This window comes from Ambystoma mexicanum, chromosome 3p (assembly GCF_040938575.1).
Source record: "Ambystoma mexicanum isolate Mex_15411 chromosome 3p, UKY_AmexF1_1, whole genome shotgun sequence".
Classification (NCBI taxonomy): Eukaryota; Metazoa; Chordata; class Amphibia; order Caudata; family Ambystomatidae; genus Ambystoma; species Ambystoma mexicanum.
Genome location: NC_090925.1, coordinates 830,824,721 through 830,844,572, shown reverse-complemented (window position 1 = coordinate 830,844,572; position 19,852 = coordinate 830,824,721). Strand labels below are relative to the sequence as shown.

General features: G+C 48.5%; 1 protein-coding gene across 1 annotated transcript in view; it reads right to left on the bottom strand.

Annotated features, from left to right (window-relative positions):
- Window positions 1-4,787: 4,787 nt before the first annotated feature.
- Window positions 4,788-19,852, bottom strand: part of ZNF668 (zinc finger protein 668) — a 70,925-nt gene continuing 55,860 nt past the window's right edge. Inside the window, exon 3 of the mRNA XM_069651912.1 lies at window positions 4,788-8,240. Within this exon, the coding sequence (XP_069508013.1) occupies window positions 6,516-8,225 (1,710 nt within the window). The 5' untranslated portion in view covers window positions 8,226-8,240 and the 3' untranslated portion in view covers window positions 4,788-6,515. The remainder of the gene's footprint in view (window positions 8,241-19,852) is intronic.

The following is a 19,852-nucleotide window of genomic DNA, read 5'->3' as shown; positions in this document are numbered from 1 at the left end:
ATCTTGTAATTTAAAATGACAAGTTTCAGGTTCTCTGGTGAATCTTTTTGTAGTGTTGGTAGCGCCACCTGTCCCCACTGCGGCACTTGTAAATACACGCATTGTGAATGTTGATGTGCTACATCTGAGGAGGAGGGGTGTACAGCTAGGTCAAGACTACCACTAGTTTACTGATTGGTCATGGTCTTGAGTAAAATGCAATGTTTTACTATGTCAAGAATTGGTTGCCCCATAATGCCATACATGGTCAGGAAGAAATGATCTTCTGTAGTTGCAATAAAATCTGTCAAAGATTAACCACTATTAAAGATATCCATTTGGTGACGTAGTGAAACATCATTACAAAGCAGTTTGTAAGCATTCTTTTTCCCCCTTTCTGAAAGGAGAAGAGGTAGAATCACATGCTTGAGACCATGAAGGAATAACACATTCCGTTATAGATCTCTCGCTAATATTCCTCATGGAAGGTGCTCAACATCTTTTAAGCTGGGGCCTCCTTCATAGCTGTTAAACATGAAGTAGCAGCTTCTGTAGTGCTCCTTAAAGTATGTAACATCTTGCTGGCATATCTGTCCGGAGATTGCTGGTCTGAGCCACACAGCTCTGTGCAAAAAGAGGCCACCATTGAGTGTATACATTGCACTAAGTGGAATGTATGATTCACTTGGTTGCAATGCATCAAGAACATGTACAAGAGATTACTTTGAGCCATTATCAAACAGTGATGATGGCTGATCAGCCAGTTCATATGCGAGTTTGCCAACTCTTCATCCCTTCATACAATACACAGCCCTCTGTGGAAAGTCTGGTTTGGGTTGGTCACAACTTGTTTGTTGTACACTCTCACTCAACAGTCGCTCAATACATCTCGTCTTTGTGTTGGTACTGGACCTCGCTAAAGAGCTTGCCCGCTATGCTTGAGAGGACAGTCAAATTCCAAATCAGTTTCCAATAATTCGGCCGAATTGAGATCAGTCGAGTGTCTTTGAAAAGGGTGGTACTCATGTAGCCAGTTTATTAATGCCTGCCCTGTTCCGATCAAATTGATGTGCTGTTCTGAGGATGCCACCAGGACTCCACCAAACTCTCTCATTGCAACCCCTACTCTTAAGGTGGCTGGTACTGCATGCACTGATTTTGCAAGTTTGGAGTATGACATGTTGCAATTCCACCAGTGCTGTTCATTGCGCGCATCAGTACTCGTTTACGGGTCATATCTGAACAAATACCAGACCAGAATTACCGTGACTTGTGTAGCAAGTTTCTGGAAATCACCTGGATCCTTTTTCTCTTTCATTTTAAGAATTTTCTGGAGATACATGTGTGTTGATTTTGTGTAGTTGAAGAGACCAGCTGAATGAAAGTACGGCGTCACGATGAACACTGCAGTTGTGTAGCTTCCAGTCACCAGAACTCAGATGAACAAGCACATAGGGCCTGCTTTTTCCTATGGGATTGCGCCATTCTAAAACGATTGTGAGAATCAGGCCCATAATGTTCACCATACTCGTGTAAAAAATCCACAATTTTGCAAGGCACCGCCATTGGCTCAGCATGCTCTACATGCTCCTTAAGGAGCGTTCTTAAAACTGAAAGAGGCTGCGAGTCAACAGTGTCTTGGAGATTGGAGGCACTCTCGCAGCGAACTGCAGCGCACTCTCAAACTGCCATCTTTAGTGGCTCCTAGGAAGGATGAATTCAATAAATGGTCCCAAACTGCTCTCGAATCAGCCCATCCACTGGGCATATGGTACATTCTGTCTGGTTTAGGTTTTCGGAGCCACTTTCTCTCATTGTCCATGTAAGGGAGCAGGAGGTGGAATCCGCCACCGCCCACAATCACATGTTTTAGCGGGATTCATGGAGCCGCTTCCAGGACCATTTCAACTGCTATCATAGCAAGGGGCTGGTCATATTACACCAATCACATGTGTCTGACCACACTTTAGGCCTTCTTCTGCTGCCTGTAGTAGTGAGGTGACAATAGTGGACAGATTGCCTGGATCCATTGATAAATGCCAGTGGGAGCACAGCTAAAACCCCGAACAATTTACTTGCACACGCCTGCTCCAAGAATCACGTCCAACCGCGAGGTAAAATAGGTATCAGGTAATATTTACCTGTATATAATGTTGCCATACATATAGTCACCGGGAAACAGCATAGGCGACATTATATATGTAGAAAATAGATGGGGTAAATGGGCCCCACAGGTTCCCTATGGTGTCTCTGCAAAATAACGGCGACATTCTTGTATGGCATCATTTTTGCAGTGACATTATCACATGGAACCGTCAAATACCTATCCACGATCCTTACTTCCATAATGAATCAAGTCATTCAGCGGCCTTGCCACTCTTTGGCTACAAGTACGCTTCACCAATATCTTGCAGAGGGATCGTAGCATAATATGGGTTCCGGGGCTGTTTGTAAAATGATATTTCCTTTCACCTAAATGCACTTGTGGTAGCTGCAGGAATGGAGCCTGTTCTAGGCCTGTGCAGCCGATATAGGTGTTACACACTTGCTACCCATTGCATGGAAGGTGTGGTGGCCTTTCGGGGTCTTTGCATTGTGGTCTGCATTATACTAAAAAAGTTGCGCGTATGCAGAGTCATCTACAGTGCTTTGTACATTCACTGTGACTTCTGACTCATGCCTTGCGGCCATTTTGTAATATGGCCAAATGCCCAGCTTTGACATCAAATCAATAATGTTTTTCGATCCAAATCTTTCTTGTAGGTATAAACTAAGACCAATTCCGAGAGGTGTGACATATCATCTAGGTCGAAGCGCAACAGTGATTGCATGCTGAATACATAGTTTCCCTTCATTTTTATTTCTATGCCTCCCTATTTTTATTTTTTTTACCTTTTTAGCCTCTTTCAAGAAAAACTTTAAATAAATCATGCCGTTAAGTTTCGTAGTTTCGGTGCAATGAGGACTTTTATGAAGGTGTGCAAAAAATCCCAAATGGCAGATCATTCTCAAAATGGCAGGAAACCCGCAACCAGATTTCTGAGAGGCATTTAGGGTGGGGGCATTTCCCTTAATATCTTCCTATGAGACCTGCTTTGTTATTTTAAATGTCTGGGTTTGGCCTTTTTTGAGCCAAATTTTACTGGAGTACCAGGAGTTTGGGTAACTGCGAACTGATGCATCCCACCACCAGGACAAGAACCCACTTTGGGCTTTTTGAAACTAAAGGTACAACTGTTAAACTAAACGAGAAGCCACCTTGTCATTTTGGAAGTTTTACGTTAACATACTTGCTTCGACCCAACCCTCTAACCACCCTTAATAAACCCTTGTTTAATTAACATCTGTCTCTGACTCGTATATATGGAAGGTCTGGGAAAAGATTGCATTGCCTGCTCCCTAACGAACATGGATCTAAAACAGGGATTGGCAGGAATGAGACATTCCATATAGTTAAAAGAAACCATTCACCTCTTCCTGAAATCTGCATGTGCAGATATAATGTAACTTTTATCTGCTGATCTTAAGTCTCGTTTCTTAAATTTGCAATGTCTCCTACTTTGGTGTACAATGTATCATAATGTTAGATGATGAACTATTATAGCATTTTTTATAACTTATTAAATAAATATTGACTTGAGCGAGGCTCCAAAGAGATTCATTCAGTTGGTAGCGGATGTGCTATTTATAGACAGATATATTTAATCTTCAAGTTAAGAGAAATTCAATGCAAAGCAGGAGACCAAGTACGAGAGACCCTATCAGTACCCGGCAGGGGTGGGGGCTGGTGTGGCGTCTTCCTAGCCAAGGAGGCTCAGAATGGGGTCTTTACCACACAGTATAGACCCCGCTCCGAGGCTCCTCAGAGTGGGAGGCCGCCATCTTCCCTTGCAGGGAATCAGGTAACTGTGCTCCCCGCGTCCACGTTCCCTTCCCCCCACACCCTCACCCCCCTTTTCCACATATCCACTCTCCGCCCGCGCTGCCTTGCCCCTCGCCGGGACACTGTCTTCCATTGAGGTTTTCGTATTGTGTTGTTTTCATGTGTTACACCCTGTTGTTCAAGTATTATTGACGTATGGGTTATGCATGGGTAGGGAGTGCATTTTGCATTGTGTAGCAAATTGCTAAAAACTAACTTGTTCAACTAACCTTGCCCCCACTTTGCATTTAAAGATGTTGGCATTGCCACAGGACACTACCTCCCGACTAAAAAAACACGCACAATTTCTTTTATGTATATAATGTATATACTATCCTCTGCCTTTTCTGCACTGTTCTCTACTCACCCATGCATGTAACAAGCTAAGCTTCTGCAACAGCGTCACTATGCCTCAGGGCCGCTGTGCGTTTTACAAATTCAGATAAATGAAATAAATAAACCTTTTATGGAGCTTTTGATAGGTTTTTCACGTGTTACATGTTGTTTCCAATCATATTTTATTTCATGACCGACAACCTTTGCAATAAATATTTGCTTCATATTGCCTGTGGCTGTTTCATTATTTAAATTGGTATGCACAGGAATCCTTTTCTTGTTTGCCCTCCTTTCACCCCACACAAATTCAAACATGTTAGGGATGGAAGATGTTTGACCATGAACAAAAGTAGTATTTATCTGAAGGCCGAGACCATAAATGACCAATGTAAAAAGACAGTAAAGCCATGTGCACTTTCCTCGCACACCTGCCTTAAAGCTCTGAAAAGAAAAGCAGCAGGACCTTCCAGGAATGAAGAGCACAAAAAAGATTCCACTTTGTGGTGTGATCCAGAAGCAATCCATCGGACGAGAAAAAATGGGACAGTGCTGCGGTTCCTGGCTTTGGTGAACAAGATGTGGCCAGCAGATTGTTTTCATTTATTTTGTACTACAAATAGTGTCCATGATGAACGGACGAGAACAAATCAAGACGCAAAAAGAAAGGAGAACAATAATGAAAAGGAAAAAACGACACAGGGAAAACCAACCAAAAAACGTAATCGTAGAGGACAAGAGGAAAGATCGAATTAGAACTGAGGCAGGCAGAGATAAATAAACATGGAGTTCTTGGCCGTCTTTGCATATCCTTGCAGATTACACAGGAAGAACATCTCGATAGTCAATGGATTCAAAGTGCAGCTCTCCACGTGCAGACGTTTCTGGAAAAAACTGGATGGAGAATTCTGGAAACAAAGTCACATTTTCAGCGGCTCGAGGAGCGTGCAAAAACTACCCACATAGACAATCCCACTTTCCTCATGAAATCTCACCTATGTACAGTGCACTCAGTATGGGGCAGGAGGACGTTTTCTTTTGTAAAAAGCTCACTTACTTAAATGATATCGAAAGCTGACGGGGATAAAAAGCAGCAGTTTCTTTGTGCAGGCAGCTCTGGACCTGCAGGTCTTTCTTGAAGGACTTGGATACATGCACACCTCAACTTCTAAGGTAGTACACAAGATCCACTTGCCTGTGTGCACAGGTTTCTTGACACAGGTGGGACCAGAGCAGCCTAAGGGAACTGAACTTCCAGCTGCTCGGACATGCCTTAGTTCCACTAGTCTTGGACAAAACTATTGGCAACCCTTTTCCATGGCAAACCTGTAGCCAGGTTCTCACCCCCTGCAACCGAGCACTGGAGAGTAACTCGAGACAACTGCCCCTACTCCTCTGATGCATTCAGTTCTGGAAACTCCCTTCAGGTGATACTGTTTAAATTGGCAAGCTCTGTGGTACCCTGCTGAATGATAACCGTGTATTACAAAGTTTCTATCTCCCCGAACCAGCCATTTTGAAACACCAGGGAAGGTTTGAGCTCAAAGTCCACTAGCAAAATCAAGCAAACAGATTTGTAAACCAATACCAGGATTGTAACCAGACTCAGTCCCTGCTCGACACCCCCTCTCCCCTGTAAATTCATGTGAGAATGCAGGCCCCAGGAGAGCATATGCGCAAGTCAAAGTCACGGTTCTGGACACCCCTTTAGGTACTCGCCCTCGTCGGGAGAGGTGCCTATAGATCAACTTCAAGCTACCTCGGTCGCCTTTACGAAAAGTATGTCACAAGCATATTCCCCATTCCAATAGGTGCAGCAGACTTATCCCTGATGGAAGACCTTGAGTGGAAAAAGTCACATCCACCGAGTAACGGAATGTGATCTGGGTAAGAAGGTTAAACTCACTCAAAGTCTTACTCGCCTAAGCTAGACCTCTTCAATCAGCAAGGGCAGCTGCATTCCCACAACTGAAGCCAAGACTGCTGGCGACAGACCCAAAAGCCCTTCCACTCGTAATGGGAAAAATACAGTGCACCAATTCCCACAAATAGAGCCCGGGAATTAAATATGAACAAAGCCCCTCTGAAAAACAGGCCACGAGGACAACTGATGGACAAAGTTTAACTTCTCCCTCTCTGGAATGCAATACCAATTGGATGAACCTATATTGAGGTCAGCCTCCTTTGCACAATACTTCTCGAACAAGACCCAGGGGCTGTATACACATTACCACTCCCCTGTAAAAATAATTTTCTGGAGCCCAGGTGGTATCATTGGAACTTAGGAAGCCTGATGCAAGGGCTCAGGAATATTGTTCTCGGACACTTTCTCCAGCTCTGGCTGTTCCAGAAAAGTCACAAGTGGCTCATACAGGCTGAAGGCCTTCTCCCTATTGTGAGTCTTCTCATGCTTGCGAAGGTCAGATGAGCTAATGAAACCCTTACTGCAGTGTGAGCAAGTATAGGGCCGCACGCCTGAGTGGATCTTTTCATGCTTGCGGAGGCCTGAGCGGTCAGAAAATGACTTGCCACACTCCTGGCACTGAAATGGCTTCAGACTTGAGTGAGTCCTTTCGTGTTTCTTAAGTTCCCCCAGGGAGAGGAATGTCACACTGCAGTGCACGCAGGTGGGAATACTAGATTGGTCACTGCTGTGTTTGTTCTTGGGCAGGTGAGCAGTGTCCTCTACGACAATGTCACATTTAAGGCATTGGTCAGTGAGTGCTGCGCGGTGTATTTGTTCATGCTTACGAAGACTGGACGACACCATGAAGGTCTTATCACATTCCTGGCACTTGAAGGGGCGCTCGCCTGAGTGCACCCGGTGGTGTTTGGTGAGGCTGGAACGCTCTGCGAAGGTCTTGCTGCACTCGGGGCACTGGAAGGGCCGCTCGCCAGTGTGCACCAGCTGGTGCCGCTTTAGGTCCCAGGATGCCACAAAGGTCTTGTCACATGCCATGCACTTGTATGGCCGCTCACCCGTGTGGATACGTTGGTGCATGGCCAGGTCCGCTGGCTGCCGGAAGGATTTCCCGCACTTATCACACTTGTATGGCCGAACTCCTAGATGGGCTCGCTGGTGTCGGCGGAAGCTAGATGGGTCTGAGAACATCCGGCCGCACTGTGGGCAAAGGTAAGGCTTCTCTCCAGAGTGGGTGCGCTGATGGCTTTGATAGGAGGAAAGTTGAGTGAAATCTTTGCCACAGAGCTTACACTTGTATGGTTTCTCAGTGGCATGGATGCGGAGATGGCAGGTGAGTGAGGAGGAGCGAGAGAAAGCTTTACCACAGTCGGAGCATAAGAAGGGCTTCTCACCCGTGTGAGAGCGCTCGTGGTTCTTAAGGTCCTTCAGCTCACTGTAGGTTTTCTTGCAGGTGGTGCACTGATATGGCCGCAAGCCTGCATGCGTGCGTTGGTGCTTGCGGAAGACTGAGGGGTCGGCAAAGCCTTTTCCACACTCCTTGCAGTCATATGGCTTCTCGCCCGTGTGTACCCGCTGGTGGATCTTGAGCTTGGAGGGTGTGGCATAGCACTTGCCGCACTGTTTGCAGCTGAAGGGGAGATCCCCAGTGTGGGCAGTCATGTGCACCCGCAGGCAGATAGGTTGCATAAAGGCCTTTCCACAGTCTTTGCAAACAAATGGCTTCTCGCCAGTATGGCTGCGGCTGTGGTTGCGCAGCTCCACAGCAGACTTGTAGGCCTTCTCACAGCGAGCACACTTGAAGGGGCGCCGAGCCCAATGGATCTGCTGGTGTTTGCGCAGCCGTGCCTTGTCCCTGAACTCCTTGCCACACTCAGCACAGGTGTGCGTTGCATCGTGGGCACGGCCGTGGCGAAGTACACGCTGCACGCTGGGGAAGGATTTGTCACAGGTCAGACACTTGTAGCGATGGCCGAATCTGGCGTAACCAACTGGATTGGACTCAGTTCCCAGTTCCGGAACTGGCTCAGTCTTGATCGCCTTCTCTGTGATGCCCAGGGATTTCGGCATCTTGCAAAGGACAACCTGAAAGAGAGAACCACAGAACAGTGAGTTTATAAAAAGGTACACCTAAATCTAAAGCATGACCCTCATACTTCCCAAGCCATCTACTAATCCAGGACTTGTGGTAAATAAGTACAGACTTCCAATCACACATTGCATTCATTGACCAAGTCTGCCTAGTCCACCGCCACTCTGCGCAGGAGAAAAGCAGAGAACTACGAGAGGTGTGAGAGAGAGACAGCAATAAAGAGAACACATATCTTCAAAGGCTACATGATGTTCAGAACACGGCAGCGCGGTTGGTGGCAGGCCTCCCTAAATTTACCCATGCCTCCCCTATTCTGACTAAGCTCCATTGGCAAAGCGGGTTCCTGCCGCCAAATTTTGCTCATTTGCCCGTGGAAAGAAGAGTGACGTTTAAGGCTCTGTGTCTCATTCATTGCACATTGCATTGCCCGGGGGCCTTTCTTCCCTTAGGGTTCAGGGTGCAGGTTTTGCAACTTTATTTTGCTACTGTGTTCCACTGCCATACCTGCATACTACTAAACATAACCGTATTCCACGCGGTCACGGCCCACTCACCTGCATACCTCTCAATAAACACTAAACATTTAATATAGGCGGGTTCCTGCGTCAAATTTTGCTCATTTGCCCGTGGAAGGAAGAGTGAAGTTTAAGGCTCTGTGTCTCATTCATCATGCATTGCATTGCCTGGGGGCCTTGTATCCGCGTGAACAGCTTATTCCGTAGGCCCTTGGTTGGGCATTGCGCTCCACTGATCCTCGTCATCCCTGTGTACCCCGGATTTAAAAAAGCACCTTGGCGGCAAGGCATTTTCTGGGGCATGGCCTCGGCTCAGGAACACCCTGCCCCCTGCCACTTGCTTGGAGGCTTACTGACGACTACTTTAAATGGTTCCATGTATTCAAGTCGCTGCAACAAAGTGCAGTTTACACAATAAAATCGCGGCAAAAAGGCTGTGGTTTTGCCGCTGCAATCCATGTAACACCCGGACCGATTATACCATTTATGGGGAGCGGGGAGGGACCCCCGCAACCCCTGCTCCCCTTAAATGGTGTAGACCTTTACCACCCTCCTTGACCAGAATTATGTTTTGAAGATTCTGAACCAGGGTTAAGAGATCGGTCTCCTCGTGGATTTGAGCCCAAGGCCTGCAGTCTCGAGATGATGGTGGCCCGAGAACTGAACACGGAACATGAAAGGCTGCCGAGTTGACGTGTGTCATCATCAGCCCCCCCAGAGCTAAATAGCTCAGAAGGTGGGCGCATGAAGGGGCCCAGACAGAAAGCTGCCGGACAACAGATTAAGCAGCCTGCTGTGCCGTGAGCGCTGCTCTACAATCTGCGGCTGGCTGAGATGTGTTTGGAATATGCAAACAAAGGAATGCATATTCCAAATGCAGCATGTGAAATTGTTATTGTTATTTTGCTTTTATATAGCGCCTTATATACCATTGGTATGGTCTGAAGGCGCTGGTAGGTTGAACGCCCTTGGGAACCGAAGTTCATATCAGTAGAGAGAGTAGAGTCAAAAAGGTGCGTCTGAGCACCGGGTATGTGTACAGCTCGTGTGGTATTTGTGTAATAGCTCCTTTCTAGCGGTAGGTGTGATGGTTGAGAGGTCAGGGGTATGTGTTCGTTCTGGCAGGATTTATCCAGATCGAAGTGGCTGCGTTAGGCCTGAGGAGAACGCCTGGCTGGGGGGTGTGTAACCAGCAGTGATTACTTAGAATGATGTGGAGTGAGCGGCGAATGTTGATATGAGAACAGTTATACCGAATGGTTTCATAGTATCTCTGTGTTCTATTTGAGTGATGATGTAAAGAGAGAGTAAGCGTGTTGGTGAGATATGATGGGTTACATGTCCTTTCAGACATTTCTAAATTCACAGAGAGGCTATTGGGTACATTTCTATATTCAAATTCACAGAGAGGCTATTGGGCATAGTTCTGAATTCATAGAGAGGCTATTGGGCACACTTCTAAATTCAGCTGCTAAATGCACACTTCTTGAATCACAGAGAGGCTATTGGGCGCACTTCTAAGTTCTGTTTCCACATAGAAGCTATTGGGCACACTTCTGAATTCACAGGGAGGCTAATGAGCACCCTCCTAAGTTCAACCTTCACAGAGAGGTTGTTGGGCACACTTCTAAAATTCACAGAGAGGCTATTGGGTGCACTTCTAAGTTCAACTTTTCGCAGAGAGGTTATTGGGCATTCTTCTAAATTCAGAGAGGTTAGTGGGCACACTTCTAGATTCAGCAAGGCTGTTGGGCACACTTCTAAATTCACAGAGCGGCTACTGGGCGCACTATGCATTCACCTGTTTTACGCATTCATCCCCTCTACCCACTCATTCCCTCTACGCACTCGACCCCTCTACGTATTCATCCCTCTACGCACTCATCTGCTCCCCGCACTTATCCGCTTTAAGGACTCGTGCTTTACACGCATTCAACAGCAATATCCTGTTCCATTTATTCATCTCTACACCCATCTGTTCTATGCCTTCATCCGTTCTGTACACTCATTCTCTCTGTACACTTATCTACTCATCTGCTCTATCCACTCAATCAGCTCATCTTTTCTATCCACTCATCCGCCATATACACTCATCGGTCGTATATACCTCGTCCCCTCTAGGCACTCGTCCCATCTTACTCGCTCGCCCCATTTTGCGCACTCGCCCCATTTTGCGCACTCGCCCCCCCTATCCACTCATCTACTCTATCTACTCATCCACTCTATCTACTCATCCGTTTTAATCACTCATCCACTCTATCTACTTATCTGTTCTATCGACTCATCCACTCTATCCACTCATCTACTCTAACTACGCGTCCGCTCTATACATCCATTCGCTCTATACATTCATCCGCTCGGTACACTCATCTGCACTATACATTCATCTGTTCTCTCCACTCATCCGCTCTATCCACTCATCCGCTCTATCCACTTGTGCGTTCTATCTATTTATCTGCCATATACAATCATCAGCTCTATACACTCATCTGCTCTATACACTCATCCGCTCTGTGCATTCGCAGGTCTGTACATTCATCTGCTCCAGTGATCTATACACTCTCCGTACTTCCATATTCATCCGTTATTAGTACTCATGTGCTCTACATACTCATCTGCTTCACGTATTCATCTGTTCTACACACTTATCCGCTATACGCTCATCCATTCCGGACATTCATCTGTTTTATGCTGTTCTTCCACTCAGCGCATTGCGTTGTCCTACCTGATTTATCCATTCTAGCTAATTCATCCGCACCCTTCATTTCGTTCACTCTGCATGCATTCTGTTCATTCCAGGAGTTTAAAATTACTTTACTGTTTCCGTATGTTTTACTCTTATTAATCCTTTCGCTGCTTTGATCTACTTTTATTGGTTTAATTCTGTTTTCCCTTCTAGTTTATATTAGGGGTTGTTAGCTGTTAGTTTCTCGCCTCAGGTGGTTTGACGGATTGGTGTCCTTGAGTTGCTTTTGGTCTGTTTGGGTTAGTTTGGTACGGGTTGGTTTTAGGGGAAGAGCCAGGTTTTAAGGAGTTTGCGGAAATACATTAAATCCTCAGTTAGGCGGATGTGGGGTGGGAGTGAGTTCCATAGGGTGGGGGCCAAGGCTGCGAATGATGATCCGCCTAACCTGATTAAGGTTGTCTTCGGTATGACTAGGAGACCGGCTGAGCTTGATCTTGGGGTGCGTGGGGGGTGGTAGGGTTTTAGCTTGTCTTGAAGATATTGAGGTCCGCTTTTATGCAGTGCTCGATGGGAGATGCACAAGGTTTTGAAGGTCACTCTTCGGGCTACTGGAAGCCAGTGCAGCATCTTAAGAGCTGGGGAGATGTGGTCCCTTGGGCCGAGCACAAGTAGCTATATGGCTGCCGCGTTTTGTGCTCTTTGGAGTTTATTCAGTTGGTAGCCGTGAACTCCGAGGTATAGAGGGTTTGCGTAGTCCAGTCTTGATATAACAATTGATTTGACCGCAGAGAGTCTGTTGGGAAAGGAGAGATATGGAAAGATGCGCCAAAGGGTTTTAAGATGGTAGTGGCAAGACTTTGACAGATGCTCTGGAGTCACACACCCTGCACCCCTCATTCTTTGTGCTGATAGCCTTTCAAGTGGAGCAGTTTGTAAGTGATGGCCCATTTAACAAGCCATTGTTTTATGCAGTATGTGCTTAACATTTCAACGCCTGACTGCTGTCTTCCATTGCCCTGGGCAAGTTGTTTTCTAAAGGCCTTGACCCAAGTGAGTGGATGGTGTAATCTCCAGGGGTAGTGCAAACTTTGGCTATCTGCTAGGCGTTGATCTTGCAAGGAGATGGCATTGACCGGCTCTGCAGATCACAGGATTGGTCTCAGATCTATCCACAGGGCTCACATAGACTTTTCAAATCTTTATCTATGCAGTGTTTTAAGCAACCAGAGCATCAGCAGAAGTAATGGGCTGGCATTACCGTACACAGGCTTGAGCACTTAACCATGCACCTCATTTTCTGCCCATTTCACATGCTCGACAGACGAACCCCTGTTTTCAAGCCTCCGGGGTGAAGTGGGAGGGGATCACTTAGATTAGGATTTTCTCAATTTTGCTGTACAAACCGATTATTATTGTCTGCTGAGTTCCACCATAATGAGACCACGCGCCAATGCTGTCCTTTGCACGTGAGAGGAGTGTCTTTAAATGGGGAACCTCAGGAGTTTGTTCCCTTAATCATTCGGAGCAATTATTATTATTATTATAATGCAGCAAACTCAGTGCTCCAGGGCATCATTGTGTCTTCCCCCGCAGAGTGAGGTCACAAGAGTGTGCCACCTCCAACTTCTCAATGCTCCGCAGCTATATTCACCCCCCCTCATCCCCTGGCCCGTCCGGGGGGGGGGGCTTGCGCTGGGGATCAGAGGAGCCCTTGTCAGCATCCAGAGCAAGCACAGAGTCAGGTGTCACCCAGGCGATCCAGCCTGATCCTGAATACACGGTCCAGGGCGGTCGAATGGTCGCACTGTCTGGGGCATCAGGAAGTCGCTTATTCATGTGCTGGCAATGGCTTAGGTGCGTCTGCCATGTTAAGTACTTTGCGTGGTCTGTGCTTTGCTAAGGAATTTCTCAGTTTTTGTGCTGCACTCCGAGCTGCTCAAAGGAACTTTTGGCATGTTCCTGACAAGCATTTCAGATTCAGGATATAGAATACAGGGTGAAAGGGTTTATGTTTATGTCCGCTGATGCGTCTAGAGCTGTGTAAGCAAGTGGCCATTTTCTACCACCACTGGCCAAGACCCTTGCAGTTCTTCTCTATGGCAGGACATTCCTTGCTCTTAGCTAGATGCAGTCGTGCCGTTCCTACGGCAGATCCTTGGTCCTTCCCTATCTGCTATGCCACACAGGCCCTTGTATCCTAGTTCTCCTTTTGTAGCAGAAAAATCATCTTGGACAACGTGGATTGCACATTTGTTGTCGTAGCAGTGTTGAAAACTAGGATAAACAGGCTCTTCAGAGAGACATCATGATCACTGCCTTATTTCGGGGTTAATCCGGTTTATAATATATAATCGGTTTCTAATCGCAGAGCTGGGGATCGAACCGGTGTTGCTCTGTGTCGTCTTGCTTCCAAGGCGAGCACGTGGCCCCAGAGCTATCCTCCCTTTTCTGGTCGATTGTACATTTGTTTTGATAGTGCTTTTGGTCTGTGAGCCTACTTCTTCCATTATGCGTAAGCTGTCCAAATGAGCATGTATGGTTGGTTAATGGTTACAAACATTTTAATGTTAGGGTGAGTATTGTGAACCGTTATGTGAGCACCAAGCCATGCATCGGTTATGCATTTAGAGATCCACACATACAATCCTTTTATCACAGACTTGTTTATCAAATGTAGAGATCTCTGATCACTGTTATAGTCCTGAAATGATGTGTGATTTAATATTTAATGCAAAGTATACAGGAATCCTCATTGGTGCTATTTGTCCCCTTTCCCACTCTCAGAGCGGTATTTTGAAAGAGTACAGTAAGAGTGTACCAGACTGTCCATCTTGGAATGATAACCTTCTATCAGAAAAGAATTCATATGGTTAGTCTAGTATTGCCGCTTGCCATATACAAGTGAGGTGGTACGAACAGAACACCTGCAACAACACAGGGCCAGGTCAGTGGGCCCTCAGACACCGATAGGCTGTTCACACCGCAATGTGCCAGTACGGACAGTTTGAAACTGCATTCAGGCAAGGCCTTCCCTAAGAGCAGGTGACAGAAAAACCATTTACGTGGGCAGCAAACGCTGTGTTTTCACATTAGAATTCTTCTGTAAAGTACTTGAATTACAATGTAATGAAACCAGCTTCATTTATATAGCAATTATTTATTCATATTGTGGAGGGGTATTGTCGCACGACAGAGTTGTAGTTTGGGAGTGACGTGTGCCAGTCAGTGGGGGTGGGGTGCGGGGGCATTCTGATGTTTCACCCTGGGCACCAAGTTGGCTAGAAACTGCCCTGGTGATCGTCTGCTTCATGATTCACCCAGCGCAGAGATCCAAGCACGACCCGTGTGGGCAGGAAGCACAGTGGTTTTTCACAGGTTCAGCTCATCTTCTCAGCACGCAATGGCGGAGGCGGGCCGAGGTGCAGCGGCTCCAGGCTGTGAGTAAACACAGAGGAGCCTGGCTGTGCTCTTGCGGAGTTCTCCGAATTCATAGACTTGGAAACAAAGAAGGTAAAGTGGAAAGTGGAGGACAGGCAAAGAGGGTGTGAGAGTGGAAAAGAAAGGGTGCAAGGGAGAAGACAACTGGCGTTAGAAAGGGCAACGCGAACAGGGGAGAGAGAGAGAGAGAGAGAGAGAGAGAGAGAGAGAGAGAGAGAGAGAGAGAGAGAGAGAGAGAGAGAGAGAGAGAGATTAAAGACAAGGTAAGGGGAGACATAGGAGAAAAAAGGCAGTAGAGGTAAGAGAGATTGTGGGTAATAAGATTGGGGGCCGAGGGATAGGAGAACTAGTGATAAAGGACAAGGGGAAGTGGCAAGGCCTGCTGAAGAGAGAGAAAGGGTGTGACACAGGGGACAAGAAAGAAAAACGGGGAAAAGGGGGCAGAGGTGATCAAATGGGAGGGAGAGAGAGAGCAGGGGAGAAAATGAATATATATATATATATATATATATATATATATATAACACACACACACACACACACACAAGCCTAGGTGCTCTGGGACTAGTACAGTGGTGACTTGGCACAGCATAAACACATAGGATAAAAAGGCAGAGAAACGGGAGGAGATGGGTAAAATCAGTGTGGATCACGGAAACGGGGGATAAACGATGGTAAAGCAGTACAGGCACAAGACAGGAGGAGGAGGAGAGAAAGGAGGGATTCAGGGAAGGGTGAACATAATGGACAAAATGGAGTAATTAATGGGCACAAGATGAAGAGGGAAGGGCCAGAGGATGAGAGAAAAACAGCACGCAAAGGAAAACTTAGAGAAAGAAGTGACGGGCAGGGTGACCAGACGTCCCGGTTTTCCCGGGACTGTCCCAGTATTTGGTGCTCTGTCCCCCTTCTCAAGATTATGTCCCCATTGGAAACTGCAGTGGTCCCGGTTTTTTGTAGTAGGTCTTCATAGCTGGCAGGCAGGAATGCACAATCTCGCACAGAAGAAATGCTGTATTTTACAATTTAAGATAGTGTTAGTTTGTGATGAATTAACTATAACATGTGTTTCTTTGAACAGTAACACTTTAAACCCCCTTCTCCTCAACATGCTACTGAAGTCCTTGACAGCCACTTTCAATAGTTAGTCCTACTTTTATGTTAGTTGCCCTGTCCCGGTTTTTTACTTTTTAAATATGGTCGCCCTACGGGCATGTCCTGCAGTGCCAGCGATGTGGCAGCTCCTGTAATGGCCTCATGGGAACCGCAGCATTCTCTGAAAAACACTAGTTCCTGCTATGGCCCAACCTCTTAAACGTTTGATCTAGGTAGCGGAATGCTGGAAGCCTTATTGACTACAATCTAGGCTCATAACGCAAATGGGATCCCCGAAAACACAGCAGTGGTGTCTGCCGACAGCGACCACCAGGCAGCCCCAAAATGGGGGGCGCGCTGCCTCGGCCCCGTCTCTGATCATAGTTGCCTGTGTTGGCCCCAGGACGGCCCCTGCCTACTGGAGTCCTTTCAGGCTCACCCGCGGTGCCTGACAGCGCCATCCTAACAAGCGGTGCCTTGATCGCAGACGCGTCCCAGATTGAAGTCCGGCTGGGAGCCTGACCCGGACCTGGCCCATGTGGATCACATCCCACTGGAGCGGCGCCCCTGTCCCAGTGCCTCCAACTTGCCTCAGCCCCACCAACGCTCCTCAACTCACCTGCCAACCCCTCTGGGGTTCTCCTGCTCCTCCGGAGTCTGATCCGCAGCCCACATAGGTCCCCGGTGTCTGCCTCCCGCCTCTCTGGAGCTGAGCCCCCAGAGCCTGCCTTCTTCAACCTCACTACGCGGTCTTAGCCAGCGGGGCGTCTCCCCCCCCCCAGAGGCGTGAGGGGTGAAAACGCAACGGAGCAGCGCTGCTCCTGGAGGGGAGCCCACCCACCTAACTCCTGCAGCAGACCCGGTGTCCGGGAAAGAAGACCTCATTGGGCAGCAGCCCCCTAACTCTGCGTTTCCACCCCCGGCGTGCTGGAAACTGCCGGGAGAACTGGGTTGCTTCCGCCGTCTTGTTGTGGGCCCGGACGGCGCTGCACTCTCAAGCCACCACAGTACGCACACTCATCGCTCCTACGGAGCCCCGGCATTGGGTACGAGGCTGGGACCCCCCCCTCCCACGCAAGGTGAAAGCCACCTGTGGTCCTCCCTCCCTACCACTCACCCAGGTATAGGACTATTCCATCTGCCTCTGTCCCCCGCCCCCACCCCTGCCTACGTTGCAGCTTCATGGCGGCCTCCACTATCCCTACTCCCCCTTATGGTAATTTGAAAGTAAAGTGCCTTCCATCCGCACCTTCCAGAGTGGCGTGCTCTTCCCAATTACCAAGGGTGGTGAGGCGAACCACAAGGGGCCCGACACACACGCCTAAGAAGGCTACCTCCTTGGCCCGGAGCCCCCCAGACCCTTCCAGGAGCCGCTCAGCCGCGAAAACCACTGAAGGAACTGGACTGGGCTATCAAGGACCACTGGACCTGCCTCCCCCTCCCCCGAGAGTCTAAGCTACTCCTTCCTCAGAGTCCTGGACCCCCAGAACTTCCCCAGACCCAGCTTGCAATGACACCTCTCTCAGCTTCCTGGAGCGCCCCTGCCCACCCCCTATCATTAACAGATCGGAGTGGCCCAACTACCCCACTGGCACCCCGGGAGGGCTCAGCAATCAGTGAGTAGAGCACCAACGGCCATCATATGCTTGGGAGCCCCGCTCACTCCCTTTCCCGCGTGCTAGCCACTTCTCCACCATAGTAAAGGACCTGACAAGCCCATCCTACCAGCCCACTTCCTGGGGTGCTCCGGCCCACTCCACTCCCCCGCTGCCACCAAAGCAAGACAGCGTGGACCCAAAGCTGGCACCTTGGGACCCTCCACGGATCAACTAGCATCGCACTCACCAGCCAACGACTGTAACTTCGCTTAAACCTCGCTGGGGGTCGCCTCCCACCCCGGAACTATAAATCTCTGAAACCTCCTAAATCAGCGGATATTTCCACCATGTTCCAGGCAGCGGAAAAAGGGAAGAAAGCGGACCCGCCAAAACTCATGCCCCAAAAAGCGCCAGAGGCCTTGCAACCATAAAGGACCTCCAAGCCTTCATGTCCGATATCAAAGCAGAGTTTAGATCCTGCATGTCGGAACTTACTGCAAAGCTAGAACAAATGGAGCAAAGGGTTAGTGACATCGAACATAGGATGGGGGAAATCAGAAGACCTAGCCCAAGAACACTCCAATTCGCTAGTGGAAGTGCAACGCACAATCCAGACCTTAATGGACAGAACTGAGATCCTCGAATACAAGCAGGAAGATCTGGAAAATCGCGTACGCTGGAATAACTTGCGCATCCGAGTTGCGCCTTCCTCAATCCCCGACAGGGAGCTACCCGAGTACGTGGGCGATTTCTTCCAGTTGCTGCTGCTGAACCTGAATGAAACTCAAATTCTACTCGATCGCACCCACAGTCTGCGCCCACGCCAAGGAACCGACTCGGACACCCCCCCCCCGCCCGATGTAATCATGAGAGTCCATTTTTACACCACCAAAGAGGCCATCTCTGCGACAGGTCGCACACATGATGAACTATCATTCCAGGGCTCCCCTCTCCAAATATTCCAAGACCTCTCCCCCCTGACCCTGCAGAAGCGCAGAGTGCTGCGCCCACTAACGCTCTTCCTCCAAGACCAGCAGATCCGCTACCGGTGGCTGTTTCCGACGGCTCTACAATTCTCGCACAATGGCACCCGCGAACCATCAGCCACCTCGACGATGCAGCATCAATCCTACGCCCCGGCTTCCCGTGGGGGGACAGGGTCCTCCTCCCTGGCCGAAAGATTCCCAAACCGGGCATAGCCTCCCCCAAGCCTAGCTGCGCCCACTGGACAAGGGTACAGAGAACCCGCAAACCTAAATGAAGATCAACAGAATGCCTAAAGAACACATAGCATTGGAACCCTGCTTACTTAAGCTTGCTGCAACCCCATGCGATCCATACCCTCCTTCAAGGTGGATGTCACCGTTTTACCCTTGCAGTGAAACAGCCCGGGTGGTGAAGGGATGTACCAATAAATTAAAACCAGTCCCCCTGGTTATAGTTCTGGCCCCCCGTTGGAGGCCTATGTTAGATGTTTGTACCTCCCGTTGGAGGCTACTTGAAAAACCTCAGCCTCAGGAGAACCCAAAGCAGCTTGCCTCTCACGACTATGGCTGACTTGACCCCCCCCCCAACTCACCCTCCCGCGGCAAGAAAGCCTAGAGAGCCAGCCCCAACACCTAAAACTGAAGTTCACCACCCTAAATGCCAGGGGCCTAAATTCCGCTTCGAAAAGGAAATCCATCCTGCAAAGGCTACAGGACAAGGGAACCTCAGTAGCTTTCCTGCAAGAGACTCCACTGATCCCGGCAGACTTCTCCCGCCTGCGCAGCAGACCTTTTTCCCCCTACAAAATCTGGCTTCCAACGGCACCGAGAAGGGAGGCTCCGCCATTCTCTCTGCAAAAGAGCTGAATCCGCAGGTCCTAGACTCGCTACCATGCCAGGAGGGTCGCTTCATCGCAATCAAAGTCATAATTTTTGGCCAACTCTATACCCATATCTCAGCTTACGCTCTGAACGAGCATCAGGAAGTGTTTTATCGAGACTTGGAGGAGTCCCTCCTCCCATTAATTGAGGGGCAAGTAGTCATTGGGGGAGACTTTAACGGAGCCCCAGACCCTCTCAAAGACAGATCGCACCCCCCATCATCCAGGGACCTAAAATTGGCAAAAGACCTGCTCCACCTTTTTCGAACACGGAATGTCGTTGACACCTGGTGAGTGTTTTTTCCAGAAGAGAAACATTTTACCTTCTAGTCATTTGTGCACAGCACCTTCCCTAGAATGGACTTACTGCTGGCCTCCCCCCAGGCCCTGGCCTTCACGGACGACG